Source organism: Bos indicus, chromosome 5 (assembly GCF_029378745.1).
Source record: "Bos indicus isolate NIAB-ARS_2022 breed Sahiwal x Tharparkar chromosome 5, NIAB-ARS_B.indTharparkar_mat_pri_1.0, whole genome shotgun sequence".
Lineage (NCBI taxonomy): Eukaryota > Metazoa > Chordata > Mammalia > Artiodactyla > Bovidae > Bos > Bos indicus.
Genome location: NC_091764.1, coordinates 30,395,262 through 30,414,300, shown reverse-complemented (window position 1 = coordinate 30,414,300; position 19,039 = coordinate 30,395,262). Strand labels below are relative to the sequence as shown.

The window sequence follows — 19,039 nt, the reverse complement described above, 5'->3', positions numbered from 1 at the left end:
CTCCCTCTTTCTCCAGGTTTGCTGTTTTTTGTTATTACTATATTTTAAAATTGTAAGCTGTCTTTGTACCAAGGGTCAGCCTAAGGTGTAGACTTAAGGTCTTCTCAGATCTTGTCTGTGCTTTTCCCTGGGCATGCATGATTACTTTCAATTTTTTTCTGTATATACAGTTGTTTTTGAATGTCCTTGTCTTTTATGTCTGTCTCCAGAAAGGGAATAAAGAAAAATGAAGTGGGGAAGAAGGGCACCACCACTTTAATTCCCCTATGCTATGCTAAGTCACTTCAATCGTGTCTGACTCTGTGTGACCCCATAGACGGCAGCCCACCAGGCTCCCCCGTCCCTGGGATTCTCCAGGCAAGAACACTGGAGAATCCCACTGGATTGGGTTGCCATTTCCTTCTCCAATGCATGAAAGTGAAAAGAGAAAGTGAAGTCGCTCAGTCGTGTCCGACTCTCAGCGACCCCGTGAACTGCAGCCCACCAGGCTCCTCTGTCCATGGGATTCTCCAGGCAAGAGTACTGGAGTGGGGTGCCATTGCCCTAAAGGAATTAAACTTCAGCCAGAGGGGGAGGGGCTTGCAACAGTGGGAGGAGGTGCAGCATCAGTGGCTGCCTGCCTCTGTCTATACCTTTGTAGTGAAAGGCAGCAGTCAGTGACCACGACACAGCTCCCAGTTACTTGGAGGACAGGGTTCTTTTTGCCTACCCTGACTCCAGCAAGCTATGTGCTAGCTGCTTCAAGAACAGGTGCACGGCTGCCTGTTCCCTAACTGGGGGTGGGGGGTGAGTATCTGCTACTGTGCTCAGAACTGAAATTGACTGAAATTAACCACAATTTATCATCCAAGTCTTCTCCTGGAAATTATAAGCCTTCAGTAGACTCCAGAGTTCCAAAATAGTTAGACAGATTCTGCCAGTGTAATTGTTGTCTAGATGAGGAGACAGATTTCTGATGCAAAATCCTCTGCAATGCAGATTTAATTTATCTTATTAAACTGAAGTTTCACTTCATTCCATGTTTATAGCTACACCAGTTTTTCTATTGGATTATTATTTTGTTTGTTTAAGAGCTCTCTCTATTAATTTCTTTGTATGTATTACACATATTTTTCTCACATTTTGTAGTTTATCTTTCAGTTTTTCTTATAGTGGGTTTTGTCATGCTTTGCTGTTTTATTTTTATGTGTTTGAGTTTATCTAAAGTATTTTATATAGTTATTTTAGTCAGTAGATCAACATATACAAAAAGGTATTCAGTTTCTGGAAGAGCAAATGAGAAATTGGTAACATTGGTTGCCTTTGGGTAGCTGGCATTACCTCTCTGGATTGTCGGGGTCTTCTTTTTCTTTTCCTTTTTTCAAATCTTTAATAACCATTAGAACAAAAAGAAGAAAAGCAAGCCAAAACCTGCAGCAGAACCAAGTAACAGTATCCCAGATTCCAACAAATCGGTTTCCATTCAAGAGGAACAATCTGCGCCCTCCTCAGAGAAAGGTGGTGTTAATGGTTATCATGTCAACGGTGCCATCAATGATACTGAGTCTGTGGACTCACTCAGTGAAGGTATGGAGACACTTTCAATAGAAGCCAGAGAACTGGAGGATCCTGAGTCTGCCCCATCAGAAATGCTGGATAGAACAGGTGAGTATTAACAGGTCCTTGGAAAGTTCCATTCTACTGAAAAATACAGGGGCTCCTTGGCTGAGAAAGCAATCAATAAATTAAATCTAGTTAGTTTTTTAACTTTGTTACTTCTTATGTGAAAGAGTCAATTTGGTAATTATCAAGGGCCTAGAAAAATATAATTCATATTCCTTTGTTTCATATTTTAATTTTAGTCTAAATCAGCCTTGTGGAAATCTTCTAATTTAATAGTTCTGTAATACTTAGAGAGTACAGAAGGTGACCTTAGATGTTTTTTAACTGCACATTTATTAAAGGAAATGATGATCATGAGTTGATATTGATGTTATTATTCCAAGACTCAACACAATAAGGAATATATAGGCATAACTGTAATCCCATGGCTTTCATTAGAAGTAGACTGTTGGTTTTTATAGTCTCACATTTGATTTTTAATAAAGAATTAAGATTAGTATTAGTTGTAAATTCAGATAGCTCATACATTTTTCATTAACCGTTTTGATGAGTACTGGAAAGATATTGGGAATATATTTTTAAAAATAGGCTTTTTAATTGTTTGTTAAACCAGTTCCCCTTGCTCTATTGCTGCTGGCTTTATACATGCAATGCCATTTTTAAAATTACGCCGTGTATTTCAGATGTTTTTATTTATTGATTAGTTTGAGCACACACACACACACATAAAGACTTAGAAAAAAACATAGCACCTCAAACAAACCAAAGATAGTTGGTGGCTTCTATTTTTTTTCTGAACTAGCTTTCCTTTATTTCCTAACTCTTTGCTGTTTCCATTTCCTAAAGCTTTTGAAACTCTACTCTCTTTCTCTGGGACAGTGTAGAAATCTTTTTCTCAGCATAACTTAACAGAAGCTTGTCAGAAGGTAGTGATATTGACTCTTCACTTCCTTGTGCCCAGAACTGCAAGGAAGTTAACAAGATACAGGGAATAAGCTAGCCTGTCTGGAGATGGGTTAACAAAGAATCCTTCTCTTCAGTTGGTGTGCCTCCTTGGGCTAAGCCAAGTGATACAGCCTCACTGACTCTGCTCTTTGTCCTGTTTTGTCAGCTGATTCTATTCACAACCTTTTAAGAGGCAATTTTTTGCTGCACTTTTGCCTTTTTACTTCGTGTGTACTTAAAGACTCCTTGATTTACCCCTGAACTCTACTCTAAAATACTGGCCTCTTTATTTGACAGGATCCATGCTGGAGAATGGTGTCTCTGATTTCGAGTCCAGATCTTTGACTATGCACTCTACTCAGAATTCTCAACAAAATAAGAATGCTGCCAAGTCTCTCTCAAGAACTACTGTAGGACCTCAGCTTTCAAGTCTAGGCATGGAAGATGTTCCCCTCTCTTCCACCAACAAAAAGCTGGGTAAATCAAAGATCTTCCTTTGAGAGAAAGCAAAAAGAATCTGTGTTTTTAGCTAAAGAGGGCAAATCATCTCTTTGTTCTCATAGATAAGGTTTCAGAAGGGGCAGCAGGTAATACATTTCCAGTCAGTGACTATCCATGACGATCCAGCCTTTCCCCAGTTTTGTGTACACAGTTGGAGCCTGATAGTAGTATAATGCTGTACAGTCTTGAGACAACAATAGTGATCCTTTTTTTGTGAATGAGGGTCAAACTCTGTGGCTAGCATGGTGTCTTTGATAACATTAACCTTTGTTTTATTTGTTTTACTGCAACATGTCTGTGCTGTTTCCTTCATTTTTAACTCCTGGTTGATTCAACAGTAAAAAGCTTTGCCATCTCTGAAATGATATTTTGAAGAAATATTTTAATTTCTCTTCTCAACTTCATGCTTTTACTAATATCTATCAGACTGTAGCTTTAAACAAGATCATTTTCTCTTAAGTAAATACTTAGCATTGATTGATGGTAGTGATTTGTTGGGTTTTTTTTTTAACTTATAATACTTATTTAAATAATCAGCCAATAATTAGATAGAGATAATAGCCCTTCTATCGTCCATTTAAGGATGGCAGTCCACTTACCTGAACAAATGAAACAGAGAAATGTAAAATACACTTGTAACCTGTAGCTCTGTATTGAATTATGTATACCGCATGAGCCAAATTTAATTATTGAGGCTCTCCTTTTTCATCTTTCTAACAGAGCCCTCAACTTGTCCAGAAAGGCAAGTCTGAAAATATTTATTCAAGCAAAAATAAAGAAACAGTGCTTGAAAGCTTTTAGGTAGATTTTAAAAGAAATAAGGTTGAGATGAGGAAAGATTTAAAGATTGAAAATCTGTGTCATGGCACTTTATAAATTTGTTAGATCAGTTATTCTAACTATAAGTTATAATAACTGACACTGGTGAATATAGAAAGGTTATAATAGAATTCTCAGAAACTGGTTAAAATATGTTAGGTAGGTAAATATGCTTCATCTTTATCTACAGTGTTGACTTACCCACTTACAATGATTCAAAGTGTACTATCAAGAGAGAACTTTATCAGTTTTGTTATATCTACGTGGTGAATTGTGTTCTACTAAATCCTGTTATGTAGGGAGTTTTGAAAATTTGGTACCTACTCAAATAGTTTTTCATTTTGGATTCTTTTTTTTAGTCTTTTTCTCTCTGTGTTTAATTTCATTATGGATAGTTTCTAAAATTGCTGTCTACAAATTTATTAATCTTTTTTCTCTAAGTTTTTAATCTGCTGTTAATCCAATTCAGTGTATTTTTCATCTCTGATTTTTTTTTTCATCTCCAGAGGTTCTGTTGGAATCTTTTTAAATATCTTCCATGTCTGTCCTTAATAGATTATACTATTCCTCCACCTTCTTGAACATGTGATATTTGATTATATTAGCTGTTTTGATGTTCTTACCAACTTTATTCTACATCTTTGTCATTTCTGCACTTGTTTCTGTTAATTGATTTTTCCTTTCATTATAGATCAGTCATATTTTTCTGCCTCTAGTAGTTTTTTAATTGGATGCCAGACATTGTGAATTTTGCTTTGTTGATTGCTAGATATTTTTGTATTTCTTTAAATATTCTTGTGATTTGTTCTGGAACTGTTATTTGGAAACAGTCTGCTTGCTTACTTAAGTTTTGTTAGTAGAAATAGAGCAGCCTTTAGTCTCAGGCTAATTACTGAGGCAGTGCCCTCTAAGTACTCTGCCTGGCGCCCCACTATGCTGGTGTGAGCATAGACTATTCCTGGCCTGGGTGAGCTCTCAGGATTATCCCACCTGCTCCTTTCCAGTGGTTCCTTCCCCGTTTGGGGCGGTTCTACATTCGCATGCACTCAGAATCCTCTGTGGGTCTTTGTACGGTTTCTTCATTGCTGTGTAGCTTTCTCCTCTTTACTGTTCTGCCCTGAGAATTCAGCCATCTTGGCCTCTTTGAACTCTCAGCTCTGTCCCCTCAATTCAAGGAGACTTTCAGACTCAACTAAGGATTTCTCCTCCTTGCATTGCAGCCTGGAAACTCTCTTATGGCAGCAAATTGGGGCAATCTTAGGCCTCACTTCTTTTGTTTCTGTGTTCTTATGGAGGGTGGTAAGAAGTACTGCATATTGTTCATTGTCTGAAAACCATTGTTTCATATATTTTGTGTATGTGTGAAGTTTTTTAAGACAGGAAGGTAAATCCAATTCCTATTACTCCATCTTGGCCAGGATACTTAAAAAAAAAAATCTATGAAAAATTCAGTTTTTTGTTGACGGTGGCCATTTAGGAAGCATTCTTAGTTATGAGATGTTAGTTACGTTACATGCTTAGGTATTCAGATCCAGTTTTCGAGTTACCTATGTTGTTTTATTTATTGGGGTTCTTTCCAAGGTTCTAATATTGAAAAATCTGTGAAAGACCTCCAGCGCTGCACAGTGTCTCTTGCACGATATCGAGTTGTAGTTAAAGAAGAGATGGATGCTTCTATTAAGAAAATGAAACAAGCTTTTGCCGAATTGCAGAGCTGGTAAGTTAAGTTGCATTTTGTACCAGTAGCACGAAAATGGTAAAGATGGTTAGCCATTTACCAAGTTCTTTAATTCCTAACTCTTAACTACTGTACATAATGGAGGAAGACTTAAAAATCCTATGCTATATTTTGCTTTCTGCACCAAGTTCTTTAATTCCTAACTCTTAACTACTCTACATAATGGAGGAAGACTTAAAAATCCTATGCTATATTTTGCTTTCTGCTTCATTCTGTTTGTGGTCACAGTGTGAGAATGAATGGTAGAAGAAACTCATGCTTTAGGAATGGACCTAAGGTTAATATTGTTTGGAAAGGGACAAATAATTATAGCGTAGGTCATGCTCCTTTACATTAGGATCTGTCTTTTAAACCAGGAACCTGTAACCCATGGCATGATGTTTTTGAACAAATCAATATGCCAGAAAATTTGGAAAACTCAGCAGTGGCCACAGGACTGGAAAAAGTCAGTTTTCATTCCAATCCCAAAGAAAGGCAATGCCAAAGAATGTTCAAACTATGGCACAGTTGCACTCATTTCACATGCTAGCAAAGTAATGTTCAAAATTCTCCAGGCTAGGCTTCAATAGTACGTGAACTGAGAACTTCCAGATGTTCAAGCTGGATTTAGAAAAGGCAGAGGAACCAGTAATCAAATTGCCAACATCCGTTGGATCATAGTATACCTGTGATGGATTCGTTTTGATATTTGGCAAAACTAATACAATTATGTAAAGTTTAAAAATAAAATAAAATTTAAAAAAAAAAAAAAGAAAAGAAAATGCAAGAGAATTCCAGAAAAACATCTACTTCTGCTTCATTGACTAGGCTAAGGCCTTTGATTGTGTGGATCACAACAAACTGGAAACTTCTTAAACAGATGGGAATCTCACCAGCCTGCCTCTCACCTGTCTCCTGAGAAACTTGTATGCAGGTCAAGAAGCAACAGTTAGAACCAGACATAGAACAACGGACTGGTTCCAAATTGGGAAAGGAGTACATCAAGGCTGTATACTGTCACCCTGCTTATTTAACTTTTATGCAGAGTACATCATGTGAAATGCCAGGCTGGATGAAGCACAAACTGGAATCAAGATTGCTGGGAGAAATATCAATAACCTCAGCTATGCAAATGATACCACCCTTATGGCAGAAAGTGAAGAGGAACTAAAGAGCCTCTTGATGAAAGTGAAAGAGGAGAGTGAAAAAGTTGGCTTAAAGCTCAACATTCAGAAAACTAAGATCATGGCATCTGGTCCCATCACTTCATGGCAAATAAATGGGGTAACAGTGGAAACAGCATCAGACTTTATTTTAGGGGCTCCAAAATCACTGCAGATGGTGACTGCAGCCATGAAATTAAAAGATGCTTGCTCCTTGGAAGAAAAGCCATGACAGACCGAGACAGCATATTAAAAAGCAGAGACATTACTTTGCCAACAAAGGTCTGTATAGTCAAAGCTATGATGTTCCTTGTAGTCGTGTATGGATATGAGAGCTAGACCATAAAGAAGGCTGAGCACCAAAGAATCCATGCTTTTGAACTGTGATGTTGGAGAAGACTCTTTGAGAGTCCCTTGGACTGTATGGAGATCCAACCAGTCAATCCTAAAGGAAATCAGTCCTGAATATTCATTGGAAGGACTGATGCTGAAGCTCCAATACTTTGGCCTCCTGATGTAAAGAGCCGACTCATTGGAAGAGACCCTGATGCTGGGAAAGATTGAAGGCAGGAGGAGAAGGGGATGACAGAGGATGAGATGGTTGGATGGCATCACTGACTCAATGGACATGAGTTTGACCAAACTTTGGGAGTTGGTGATGGACAGGGAAGCCTGGTGTGCTGCAGTCCATGGGGTCACAAAGAGTCGAACATGACTGAGTGATTGAACAACAGCAACAACAACAACATTAAAAAAGTAGAAAAGATGTCTTTGTTTTCCTGCCTCCTTTCATCCTTCCTGATGCACCCCACTCTAATGGTCCCTTCTGTGCCCTATTATTAATCATTGATTTATTTTGATTTTGTGTTTTTTAAACTTGCTTTAAAAATTTCTCATATCTTAAAATGTATTAATATGTGAAATAGGGTTTAGTAGTTAAAGAGGTTTGAAAATACTTAAATTTTCTTTACTAGAGGACTTCTTGATGCCTTAATGCTAATATGCATTGTGAATTTACAAGAGGGAGCTATACTATGCTGTTTCTCAAATATATTTGATTATAGAATCTTTGGGAGAAGAAATATATTCTAATTTTCTTCTAGAACATCGAAGCTGTTTTAACTATTAAAGTGGTAACTAACTTTTAAACCATAACTCCTTTGGGGAGGTATTTTCATTTAATAATGGACTTTAAAAAAAAAGACCAAATTAAGTAAAATGACAGGAAGACAAGCAGCTAGGTTGGTATTTAGGGATATGAGACTGTCCATACTGCCTATTTGTAAGACTTTCAAGAACCTGAAAGATGAGAGGAAATTTTCATAAATATAGAGAACCTACACCACTCTTCCTCCCAACCATCCATCCGTTTTCTTGCTTGTCTAGGAGCTGTTCCCTGAGGTCATATTCAGCCGTGTCTCTCTTCACAAACTTAGTCTGGTACTTCATGCCACAGTGAACAAAAGACAGAGGGAGAGTGGGTAGCCTCAGTCCTCCTGTTGTGTGGAATTGAAGAAGGGAGTGAATTAACAGAGAGGTAGAATAAAGCCTCCAGAAAGTTGCTGACCTCTGCTTTTACCAAAGTGTAGAATGATCCATGAAACAAAAAGTACTTTAGAATAGATCATTCATCTGCTCATCTACCCATGCTGTCATGAATCCCAAGTTTCTCCTTTCAGGTTTTATAGCTAGAAATTTAATGTCAAATCTTCTGTTTTCTTATATACATTTTTACTCCAGCCAGATTACTTGTCTCAGAATTTAACATACACATTTCCTCTTTCATACACTCCTTGATGCTACTTTTCCAACCTAGTAATGCTCTCTTGTATTTTTGTAGTTATCTAAATCCAACCAGTTCTCCCAAATTCACGTTAAGTAAACTCTGACTTCCCCTGGAAGTTTTTCTAGGTAACTGATTTCTCCTCTTTCTGACCCTCTGGGAGAAAGCCCCATGCCCTTTACCCTGGATTATTATCACATCAGATATTATTGGCTTAAGAATAAAGAACTAAGTAGAACATCACAACTTTGCCTTGACAAGCCTCCGGTCTCCATGATTGTTTAGTTTACTGATTACTTTAGCCACAGGATCTGATTCCATTCAGAACCAGCCTGAACCAGGAAATACAGTTCCGGGAGAGAGACTTATGAGTCCTTGTTGACTTGGAACCTAGCCAGGGGGAGCCTCCTTTAATAAATGACAAATGAAGCGGTTTCCTGCCTAGAAACTGTGTATTTAGGATTGATTAGCAGGTGTAGCAACCAGGTCAATTTAACTTGAGGAAAGAGATTACCTGCACTTTCCTGCTGGTGTAAAGCCTTCTCTCTGGCTGACTGGGTTTTTAAACTGGCTTATTTCCATGCCCCTTGTAGTTGCTACTTCAAGATATAATTGGCAGGTGATCTAACTCCCTTTGGCACTGAACCAGAGCTTGGAGTTAATGTCACTTAGGAAGCCATTTTTGTGTTGGTTATAGTATAGAAGAAAAGAAAAGAAATTCTAACAAATTTGCAACAGTAAGATTACATTACACCTGACTGGGCACTAGGGGAATTATACGGATAAGTGCTTTCACACTGGGGCCAGATGAAAGCTGACATTTACCTGTGGGGAGGTAAAAGCAGCGGCTTTCCAGGATGTAAAACGTCACGTCTGTCCTTATTGGTGATCCAGTAATAATCATCACTAGACCCAGGTTTACTTTTCTCTTTAATTAATAAAATCTGTCTGACACATTGTTGGAGCTCCTAGTTGACTTAAAGTTTAAGTCTGTTAGGGAACAGGATACGAAGTGGAACATGAAGCTAGAGTGTGTAAACTATTTTGAACAGTTGTCATAGTATGTGTCAGGGCAAAGGATACACACTCAGCCTGCCTTTAAAATAAAGGTTCTGTTTTATTGAAAGTCAAAAGGTACTTATTAAAAGGAGAAAAGTGGTAAGAAATTTGAGATTCTGAAACACATGAAGTCAATATAAGCCTGTGCTTAAGACTGAAATCTTTCCTGGCTGATTCTTCATTCACCTTAGAAAAGTTACTTCCTTTTGTTTGAGCTTCTCTTTTCTTCTTAAACTATCACTAGTCTTAACAAATGCTTTTAGATCCTTAAATTTAAAGTTCATCTATAGAGATGCTGAAAATTCAGAAAATCATTTTATGAACAAAAGCACTTTCAAAAATGTCTAAAAACCATAGAAATAAAGGAATAGGCTACTGTTATAATGTGTTATCAGAAAGGTACCTAGCACTCTTTAGTTTTAAATTATTCTTAAGTTTTTGCGTGTACATTAGCATCTTATTTCTACTAGTATTTGGCCTCCATGGTTCTTGATAGTCTTTGACTTAAAATTCTAATGAGTTTGAGTCCATTGTAGTGAAGTGGATGAACCTAGAGCCTGTTATACAGGGTAAAGTAAGGAAGAGAAAAATGTCATATATTAACATACATATGGAATCTAGAGAAATGGTACTGATGAACCTATTTGCAGGGCAGGAATAGAAACGCAGATGTACAGTACGGACTGTGGACAGCAGGGGAAGGAGAGGGTGGGATGAATTGAGAGAGTAGTATTGACATGTATACTCTGTCATGTGTAAACTAGATCATCAGTGGGAGGCTGCTGTATAGCAGAGGGAGCTCAGCTCAGTGCTCTGTGATGACCTGCAGGGGTGGAATGGGGGTGGCGGGGAGGGAGGCTCAAGAAGGAGGAGATACATGTGTACATACAGCTGATTCACACTGTTGTACAGTGGAAACTAACACAACATTGTAAAGCAATTATCCTCCAATCAAAAATAAATAAATTTAAAAGAATTCTAACTCTTTAACCATCTGAGAAAATAACTAAGTAACATACAAAACAAACAGGTTCCTTTCCAAACATGTTCAGTCATACTATCTGATTTCTCATACTGATTTCTGTCCTGTGAAGAGGGAGCCTTAATTTTTACTTTACTCTTAAAAGGAATTTGAGTCTTAGGTTAAGCTGTTTGCCTAACATGACATCACATTTAAGTCACAGAGACAATATTTGAATCTATGTATTCTGCCTCCCAGTAACCTATGATCTTCATCCCACCCATCATCATTGATGGCTCACTTTTGCACTAAAGCTGGAAGAGAGACTCTTGGTGCATGTGTCACACACGGGTTTGATTCCTAGTTTCCAGACCGGGAATCTAACTGTGCCCCCCTGCAAATTGCTGCTATTTCTTTTTCCCTAAACATATTGTAAGATATCATTGAGTCATATGGTCCCTGGTATTACTTTAGAATTGAGATGCTCTTTGAGCTCAAATGTGTGTACCATACTCATAAAACCAGTGTTGGGAATACGGAGTTTTAAGAAACAAATGAAGTGTCATTAATTCTCTGCTAACAAAAACTACTAAAATTTTTCTTTTTTTGGTTGTTTTATATGAAAAGGAGGAAGTGTCTTAAGAAAAACAAAGGTGTTTGCATTGGCTGGGCTTTGCTTCGATTTCTGCTTTAGTGGAATTAGAATAAATAGGTTTTAGGTTTTCAGCAAATAAAATCAAGTATAAATGTTTTGTAAGAATATTATTGAGTGGTTTAGAGTATAAACCCTTGAAATAATTAGTTGGCTCAACAGTTGCTAGAATTGTTTCTGTTATAACATTGTTTTCTAATGCAGCTGCGCCTTCCCAGGTGACACTAGTGGTAAAGAACCCGCCCACTAATGCAGGAGACATAAGAGACATGGGTTCCATCCCTGGGTCGGGAAGATCCCCTGGAGGAGGAAATGGCAACCCACTCCAGTATTCTAGCCTGGAGAATCCCATGGACAGAGGAGCCTGGCAGGCTGCAGTCCATGGGGTCTCAGAGTCGGACACAAAGAAAGTGACTGAACACGTACTAATGCAACAATCATAAACAAATGATAGTTAATAGTTTTTTGGAACCAAGAAATTACTGAAGGTAATAGTATAATCAGTAAGCTACATGTTAAAAATAGTGATTGAAGGGCCTGCTTTAAATGATGGACATATAATGTATCTTAGAGATATGAGTGGTGATGCTACAGGGACAACTGTTTTGACCAAGTAAATTACACAAAAAGCTTTAGAGTAAGTTGAGGAAATGGGAAGATGGTGAAAAAGTCTTGGTAAGGAGGGAAGGAAATACAGAACATTCAGACATTCACCAGTCTTTTTCCTTAACAGTGACAGGACATCTAAAACCATCCTTTGTGGTCAAAGACAGGATATGGAAATTCTGTGTGCTGTATAAGGCCCAGGCTTAATAAGACCTGTGTCTTTCTAAACAGAGTCCCAACAATATTTAGCAGAATTTCATTAGCAGTTTCTGAGTCTAGTGTATCAGATGCTCATAATGGTGTGTTTCCATTCAGGAAATTGACAGAGCAGTTGCAAGCTTAGTACCCTCATGTACTGAGTGAGCAAGGTAACAACAGAAAGTCTGGTGGTGTGAATGAGCCTCTCATCGCTCTGAAAGGCCTCATTGCTCATAGTTATGGCATCTAAAAAACTGTTACCTCAAACCACAGGTACTTTTGAATCTCTCAGCTACAGATTCCTACTGGCACCACCACAGCTTAGGAACAGATGGAAAACTTTAGCTAAAGTTTCTTCATTGTCAGAAAGTTGTATTACATTAAATTACTACTTTTAATTGTGAAAATTGCCTCTGCTCTTTATCTTATGCTTAGTCACTTTCCACTTCTGAACTCTTCTCACTTTTTCTGTTTATTTTGTGATGCACATATTTCCACAACTTAAACTTTCAGAATACAGAAGTACAGTGATCAGTGTCTTTGTTTTGTGTGTGTGTTTTGGTAGAACCATTTGGAAGTTGCAGGCATCATAATGTGTCATCCCTAATTTAGCATTAATTACCTGAAACATAGTCATTCATCTATACAACTGTAATACATTATGTGATATACTTTTAAGAAAGTTCTTACAGTGTTTGTGTTGGTCTCAGCTTACTTCGGTGATGCCATCAGCTAGCAGTGCCTAAGGGCACTCACCTGGGCCCTGTACTGCTTGTGGCCCCCACCCCATGATTCAGTGTTGTGGCAGACAGGCCCTTGTGGCTCTAATGATTGCTACATGCACCTTGGCAACAAAAACAAGGTTTATTACTCACAAGTCCTGGAGGGTACATGGCATGCCTAGACCCACACAGTGAAGTGTGTTTAAGGAGAGCATGAACCTTGAGTCATGCCTTTATTGGGGTCCAGGATGGGGTGCCTTGAGTTTTGTGGGTTCATTGTTTATTAGTGAATTTAAAACATAAAAGCAAGAATTAAAGCATAGGAAGGAAAAGTTCCGGTGACTCAAGTGGTCAATTATGTAGCTCACCCAGGACCTTCTAAGAGGATGGCCTGGCATCACCCTTTCTCTTGTTGTGTAGCTTATTTATTTGAGATGATTATCTTTGAAGGGAATGTCGGCAACCAAAAGCTTAATGTCAGGCACTTAAATTATTAGCAGAAAAACTAATTGTCAGGTGCTTACACTACATGTAATTTAAGATTTATTCATTTTTCTATTTTAAAGACTTGTGAAAAATTTAATGAAAAATTGCAGAGATTCATCAGGCTTCTCTCTGAGAAAATATCCCAACAGTTAGTCCATAGATTCCTCTGTTTAATGCTTGGCCAACATCACAGAATCTTTGAGTAAATGTTATCAATAGATAGTAACATGACAGACAACAAACAAAAAGAAATAAAAGTCCTTATTGCTTTTCAGTGTTTTTTGGCATGGAAAGGTAAGCTTATTTTTTTATTGGAATGGTCATATGACCCCTGGCAGAGGAAGTGACAACCCACTGCCGTATTCTTGCCTGTAAACTCCCCTGGACAGAGGAGCCTGGCAGGCTACAGTCCATAGGGTTGCTAAGAGTCAAGACACGACTGACCACTCATGCCGTCATATGATTCCCCACACACTGCACTGTGGGTTTCTTATGATCACCAATGAGTGATTCAAGAAACAAAGCTTGTGTAAAGGGATGCTAACCATTCTTACAGGAAATAGAAGTGCCATCCTGATGTGCTAGCTCATAGTAACACTAAAAAGTCTAATGATTATGGTACTGTTTTTCCTTGCTGAGAGTGTCCTGTGGCGCTCTGCTGTCTCATAATAAAGATTGTAAGCTGCAGAAAGCTTACTTGTTTGCTAAGCTCTTTTAATAAATATTTTACAAGCTTCGTCAGTTAAATTTGTCATCTGACGGACAGTGTCTGCATCTTAAGGTGATTCAGCAGCAGAGGAGAGGTGATAATACTGAACTCAAGGCCTGGCAGCTCCTGTCTCAGATGTGCTTTTGTTTTGCCTTTTAGGTATTCCAAATGCTGCTAGAGTTCTTGGAGCAAAATGTTTGCCAAGGTTTGGGAAATGCTTTCTTAGCAAAAGTGTTGCTACCCCACAATAGTTGTATCTTCTCTCTAGTCTGGCACTTTGGAATTAATATGCCGACCAAATTTGTTACAAATCTGTGTATTAACATCATGCATAATGATTATCAAACCTGTTCTTTATCACTTCACTATAAAGGATTTTACTCCTTGAGAAAATGTCCCTGCCTTATACTTTTTTGAATATCTCACTCTGTAGTCTCAATATTAAATACTTTGTGCTAACATAACAACATATAGAGCTAAACTGAGTTGAGTTTTTTTTTTCCTATGTGTGTGTGTGTATGTGTATATATATGCATATGTGTGTGATTAGTTTTACAACCAGAAACAAGAGAACTTTTATTAACCCTGTAGTTATACACGAGTTCAAAAGGAGAAATTAGAACGAATTTCAACTATGAAGAGAGTTGGAACATTTTATGTTTGTACAGATAGTAAAGCTTTAGTTTTTTTTGTTTGTTTGTTTTGTTTTTTGCCACTACTAAGCAAAACTGATGTGGTAAGGAAAATTATTTGTATCCAGAGGTTTAATACTAGGGCAGCGTATTATCTCATGTTCATTGAAGATGGTGGGCTCTCTTATAAGGACATGGAAAAGCTTTCCCATGCTTACAAACCATCTACATTTATAGTGGAGAAAATTCTAATTGCCTGTTTAATATTCTTTTTCGATAAAAAAAGCCTTCCAGAAACCTTTGATTCCATCTTTTCTGGATTATTATTAAACATTTATCCAAAATTAGCACCAGTATATGTGTCTTTTGACTGCTCTGCATTCTAAAGACTTAAAGTGCTAGTGGACTTGATAAGCAACTGTGCTAAAATGTTGAAGATCTATAAATCCTAATTGTGGTTAAATGTATTGGGCCCTCGCAGGGGTATTGCTTGGTAAAAATTCATTAGAAGCATAACTGACCAGTTTTATAGACCAGAATATAAAATAAAATATATGTACATATGTAGAAATACGTAATTTTCATGAGGACTTATGCTTTAGCACAACTTACCAAAAAGTGTTTTGTAGTTTGCTACTGCCATCTACTGGTTCTCAACTCTTAAATGTCTAGCTACTGATTTACTGTAATATGTTATCAGTAGAAATAAAAGGGAATTAGATTCCTGTATTGAAATCTTTAAAATAGTCTTTGCTGAGGGCGAGATAAGATTTTCATGTGGTGTATACAGTGCTTATTTTGTAGTATGCTTTTAGGGAACAAACGCGTAAGTCTTTCTCCACTGTTAACACTGTGCCATTTTTGTGTTTGAGTTTCTGATCCAACATTCTTTCCCTTTGTCATCCCTTCCTAGTTTAATGGATCGGGAAGTGGCGTTGCTTGCTGAAATGGACAAAGTGAAAGCTGAAGCAAGTAAGATTGATCTTTATTAAAACTATTAACAGTTAATAAGTACCTGCCTCTCAATCCCCATAACAAAAGCTGAATGTAAATGCCACACTAAGAGTTTGTATATTTAGTTAAATAGTCTTGAGCAATTGTACTGTGCTGGCATAGGAATGCTTTCAGGTGAAACAACTTTATAATAGCCTGTTTATCAACATTTCCAAATTTTAATATTTTGAATATAGATTTCAATGTCTACATCATGGTATCTGCCACCTCAGCATCAGCTAAGGAAAATCGGTTATCTTGCAGGTGCCTGGGTTTTATTTTGTTTTTTCCTTCAGTGACTGAATAATTCCTTTGGGTTTTTTCCTACTTGGGAAAAAGCCTTTGGCATAATCAGAGACTTGACCAGGTTGCTTACAATATATCCCTGTCATTACCTCTTGCAGAACTTTGTTTTCTCAGTTTGTTGAAACTTCACTCAGTGTCTGTTATCCTTGGCTAGGGAAAAAGTCAATTAATTGAGGGTTCAGGATACCCATGACTAGGACTCTTTGAAAGATTACTAAAATAGATTCTGGAAGAACAGTCTAAGTCGAATAATTTGTGGGATTTTGTACAGAAGAACCCAGATAGCTGTTTTGGTCATTTCCGTTAAGGATTAGGTTAAAGATAGACAGCTATATGAAAAGAAGAGAATGTCAGCTGCACTTTGTACAGTGGCATTGATTTAGGGCTTTTCAGCAGTTTTTACCTTCGTGCATTGAATGCCAGATTTGTAATTAGGAAGGTTGTTTCTTTTAACCTGCTCTCAAACTGTTGAGAATGGATATAGGTTGAGATGACTCACAGTTAAATCATTTGTGTCTGTGGTCTTGGGCCAGAGGAGGCAGCTTTGAAGCACTGAATTGAGTTCAGTTTTGATCCATTTTAACCCACTCCAGTGTTCTTGCCTGGAGAATCCCAGGGACGGGGGAGCCTGGTGGGCTGCCGTCTATGGGGTCGCACAGAGTCGGACACGACTGAAGTGACTTAGCAGCAGCAGCAGCAGCAACAAAGTGTTGGATACATAGCAGAGGTGCTATCCATTGTTTTTCAGAGATGAGATATCACTTAAATTGAGTGGTATATCCTGAAATTTCTAGTGACAGTTTCGGTCCATTCTTGTACCGATGTATTCTCTTTTTGAAGGTGAAGTTTCAGAGAGGAAAAAAGTCCTTACTGTTGAGAAGAAGGTGCTTTTTAAAATACATCTTTTATAGAAAAATTTTAACATATTTCAAATAGAGAGGCTGATATAATTACCACCCCCCCAGCACCCAGCCTTAACCAATTATCAATTCATGGCCAATCTTTTAGTATCAAATTAAGAGCTACAGAGTTTTGCTCAAATTTGTCAATTTTATATCAGTATCTCCTTGCTCCCATACTAAAAATCCTAGTTCTCAATGACACTAATGTAATTACTCTTTTACCAATAATATCAAGTTTCTTTTTTCTTTTTTATGTGTTATAGTTTTATTAATTATATATTCATAGTACTTCACAGTTTAGGGTTTTACACACTCATTCATATCTGATCTTAGCATCAACCTTATGGGAGATTTAGGTTTTCTGACTTTTTAATTTTTTTCATTTCATAAATGAAAACACTAGTTCCTTGGAAAAATGTGACTTGTTCAAGATCATATACTTAGGCTCTCTGAATTATATGCTATGTGTAGAAATCTGTACTTGACACATTTCTCCATCTTGATATTTGTAATTTTATCTTAGAATCCTAGAATGCTGAAGCTGAGAGAAAGTGAATTTGATACAGATGACTAATAGATTTTATCTTGGGATCCAGACCAATGAATCGTTTGTATTTGTTGGGCCTTTGTGTTGAGAAACTTTCGTATGCATGTTCCTAATCTATTGCAAAAATATGCCGTATTGCTTAACCTGACGGGTATGAGCAGCCCATCCACATTTGTGGCAAATCAGACTGAGAAAAACTACTAAAGACATTCCAGCTCTCTGTAACACTGGATGTAGCTCTTCAAAAATTCTTTTTTTTCTAACATAAATTTGGCTAATTTCTCAGTAGGTTACAGGATTCTGTGCATAACAGTTAGGAATTGAGTTTAACTGCATGCCACGGAATGGCCTAAATAAATGTGAGGTTCTTTTTCTCTCATGAAATGAAACGTCCAGAGGTAAGCAGTCCAGGGCTGTAGGGCATCTCCAAAATGATATGAGGGACCCAGGCTTCGCCATCGTTCTCCCCAGCCAGCCTTACAGGGCGTCTGTCCTCTGTAGTCCCTGGCTCTTTACTCTGAGAGACTTTTTATTGTCTGTTATCCTTTGTGGCCATACCTGATTTATGCACCTCGGAGCAAACTGAAGATGATGCTTTTTTAAAAGCAGTAAAACAGACTTCCCTGGCGGTCCACTGGTTAAGACTTCAAGCTTCCACTGCAGGGGGCTCAGGTTCCATCCCTGGTCAGGTAACTAAGATCCACAGTGTGGCCGAAAAAATTTGTTTCTAATTAAAAAGTTTAAAAAGTTATTCTATGAAAAAAGGCTGTAAACAATCTAAATATGCATCATTAGGGAACTTGAGTATTGTGGTATTCCATATAGGCAGAGAGTATATTAGGAAATATACATGAAAAATTGTTGTCAGTGGTTGCTTCCGGGGAGGGGAACACAGAGTCAAATGGAAGTTTTGATTTATTTATTTGGCTGCACCAGGTCTTAGTTACAGCATGCAGGGTCTGTAGTTGCAGTATGTAAACTCTTGGTTGAAGCTTGTGGGATCTCGTCCCTGACCAGGGACCATACCCATGCCCTCTGCATTGCAGAGTCTTAACCACTGGACCACCAGGAAAGCCCCAGTGTACATGCTTCTTAATACATTTTTTTTAACTGGGAAGAGGAGAAAGAAAAATGACAAATGATTTATGAGTCTTTATGAGTCATAAAAAGTGTTTACCATATAAACTGCCTTCAGAGTTCCTCAAGAAGGTGGAAACTAGACCTTTGGTATTTTCACTTTCTGGGTGGGTGGGCAGCTAAGCCTTTGGCTGTGCAAGTACACACTGCAAGGCCTATATTTCCAGTCCTTCTTTGTCCTATTTAGCAGACCATAAGAGTCATGCTCCCTTTCCCTCTACAGTGGAAATTTTGCTTAGCCGTCAAAAGAAAGCCGAACTTCTAAAGAAAATGACTGATGTGGCTGTTCGGATGTCAGAAGAGCAGTTGGTCGAGCTCAGAGCTGATATCAAGGTAAAACTTCCTTCTCTTTTCTGCCTTTCTTCTTACCCTCGGGGACTAAAGTAGCAAATCTCCATAATTCATGGCGATATTTAATATATTGAACTCATGACCCCTTCTTCCCAAACCTGGCCCTTTTCCAAGTTCTCTTGCTCTGTAAATGGTACTGTCATCCACCCAGTGTCTAAAGTGGAAACCTTAGGAAGTTTCTCCTTTTCCCACAATTAAATCTATCAGCAGACCCTGTCCATTTGACCTTCTGCACAGTCTCCGATCTG

The 19,039-nt window shown here is 37.9% G+C and overlaps 1 protein-coding gene across 2 annotated transcripts in view; it reads left to right on the top strand.

Annotated features, from left to right (window-relative positions):
* The window catches only part of SPATS2 (spermatogenesis associated serine rich 2), a 152,976-nt gene that overhangs the window by 127,446 nt on the left and 6,491 nt on the right, over nt 1-19,039 (top strand). For both annotated transcript variants that reach the window (XM_019960651.2, XM_070789168.1), the window contains exons 6-10: nt 1,383-1,644; nt 2,845-3,024; nt 5,449-5,584; nt 15,469-15,527; nt 18,664-18,773. In XM_019960651.2, the coding sequence (XP_019816210.2) occupies nt 1,383-1,644; nt 2,845-3,024; nt 5,449-5,584; nt 15,469-15,527; nt 18,664-18,773 (747 nt within the window). The remainder of the gene's footprint in view (nt 1-1,382; nt 1,645-2,844; nt 3,025-5,448; nt 5,585-15,468; nt 15,528-18,663; nt 18,774-19,039) is intronic.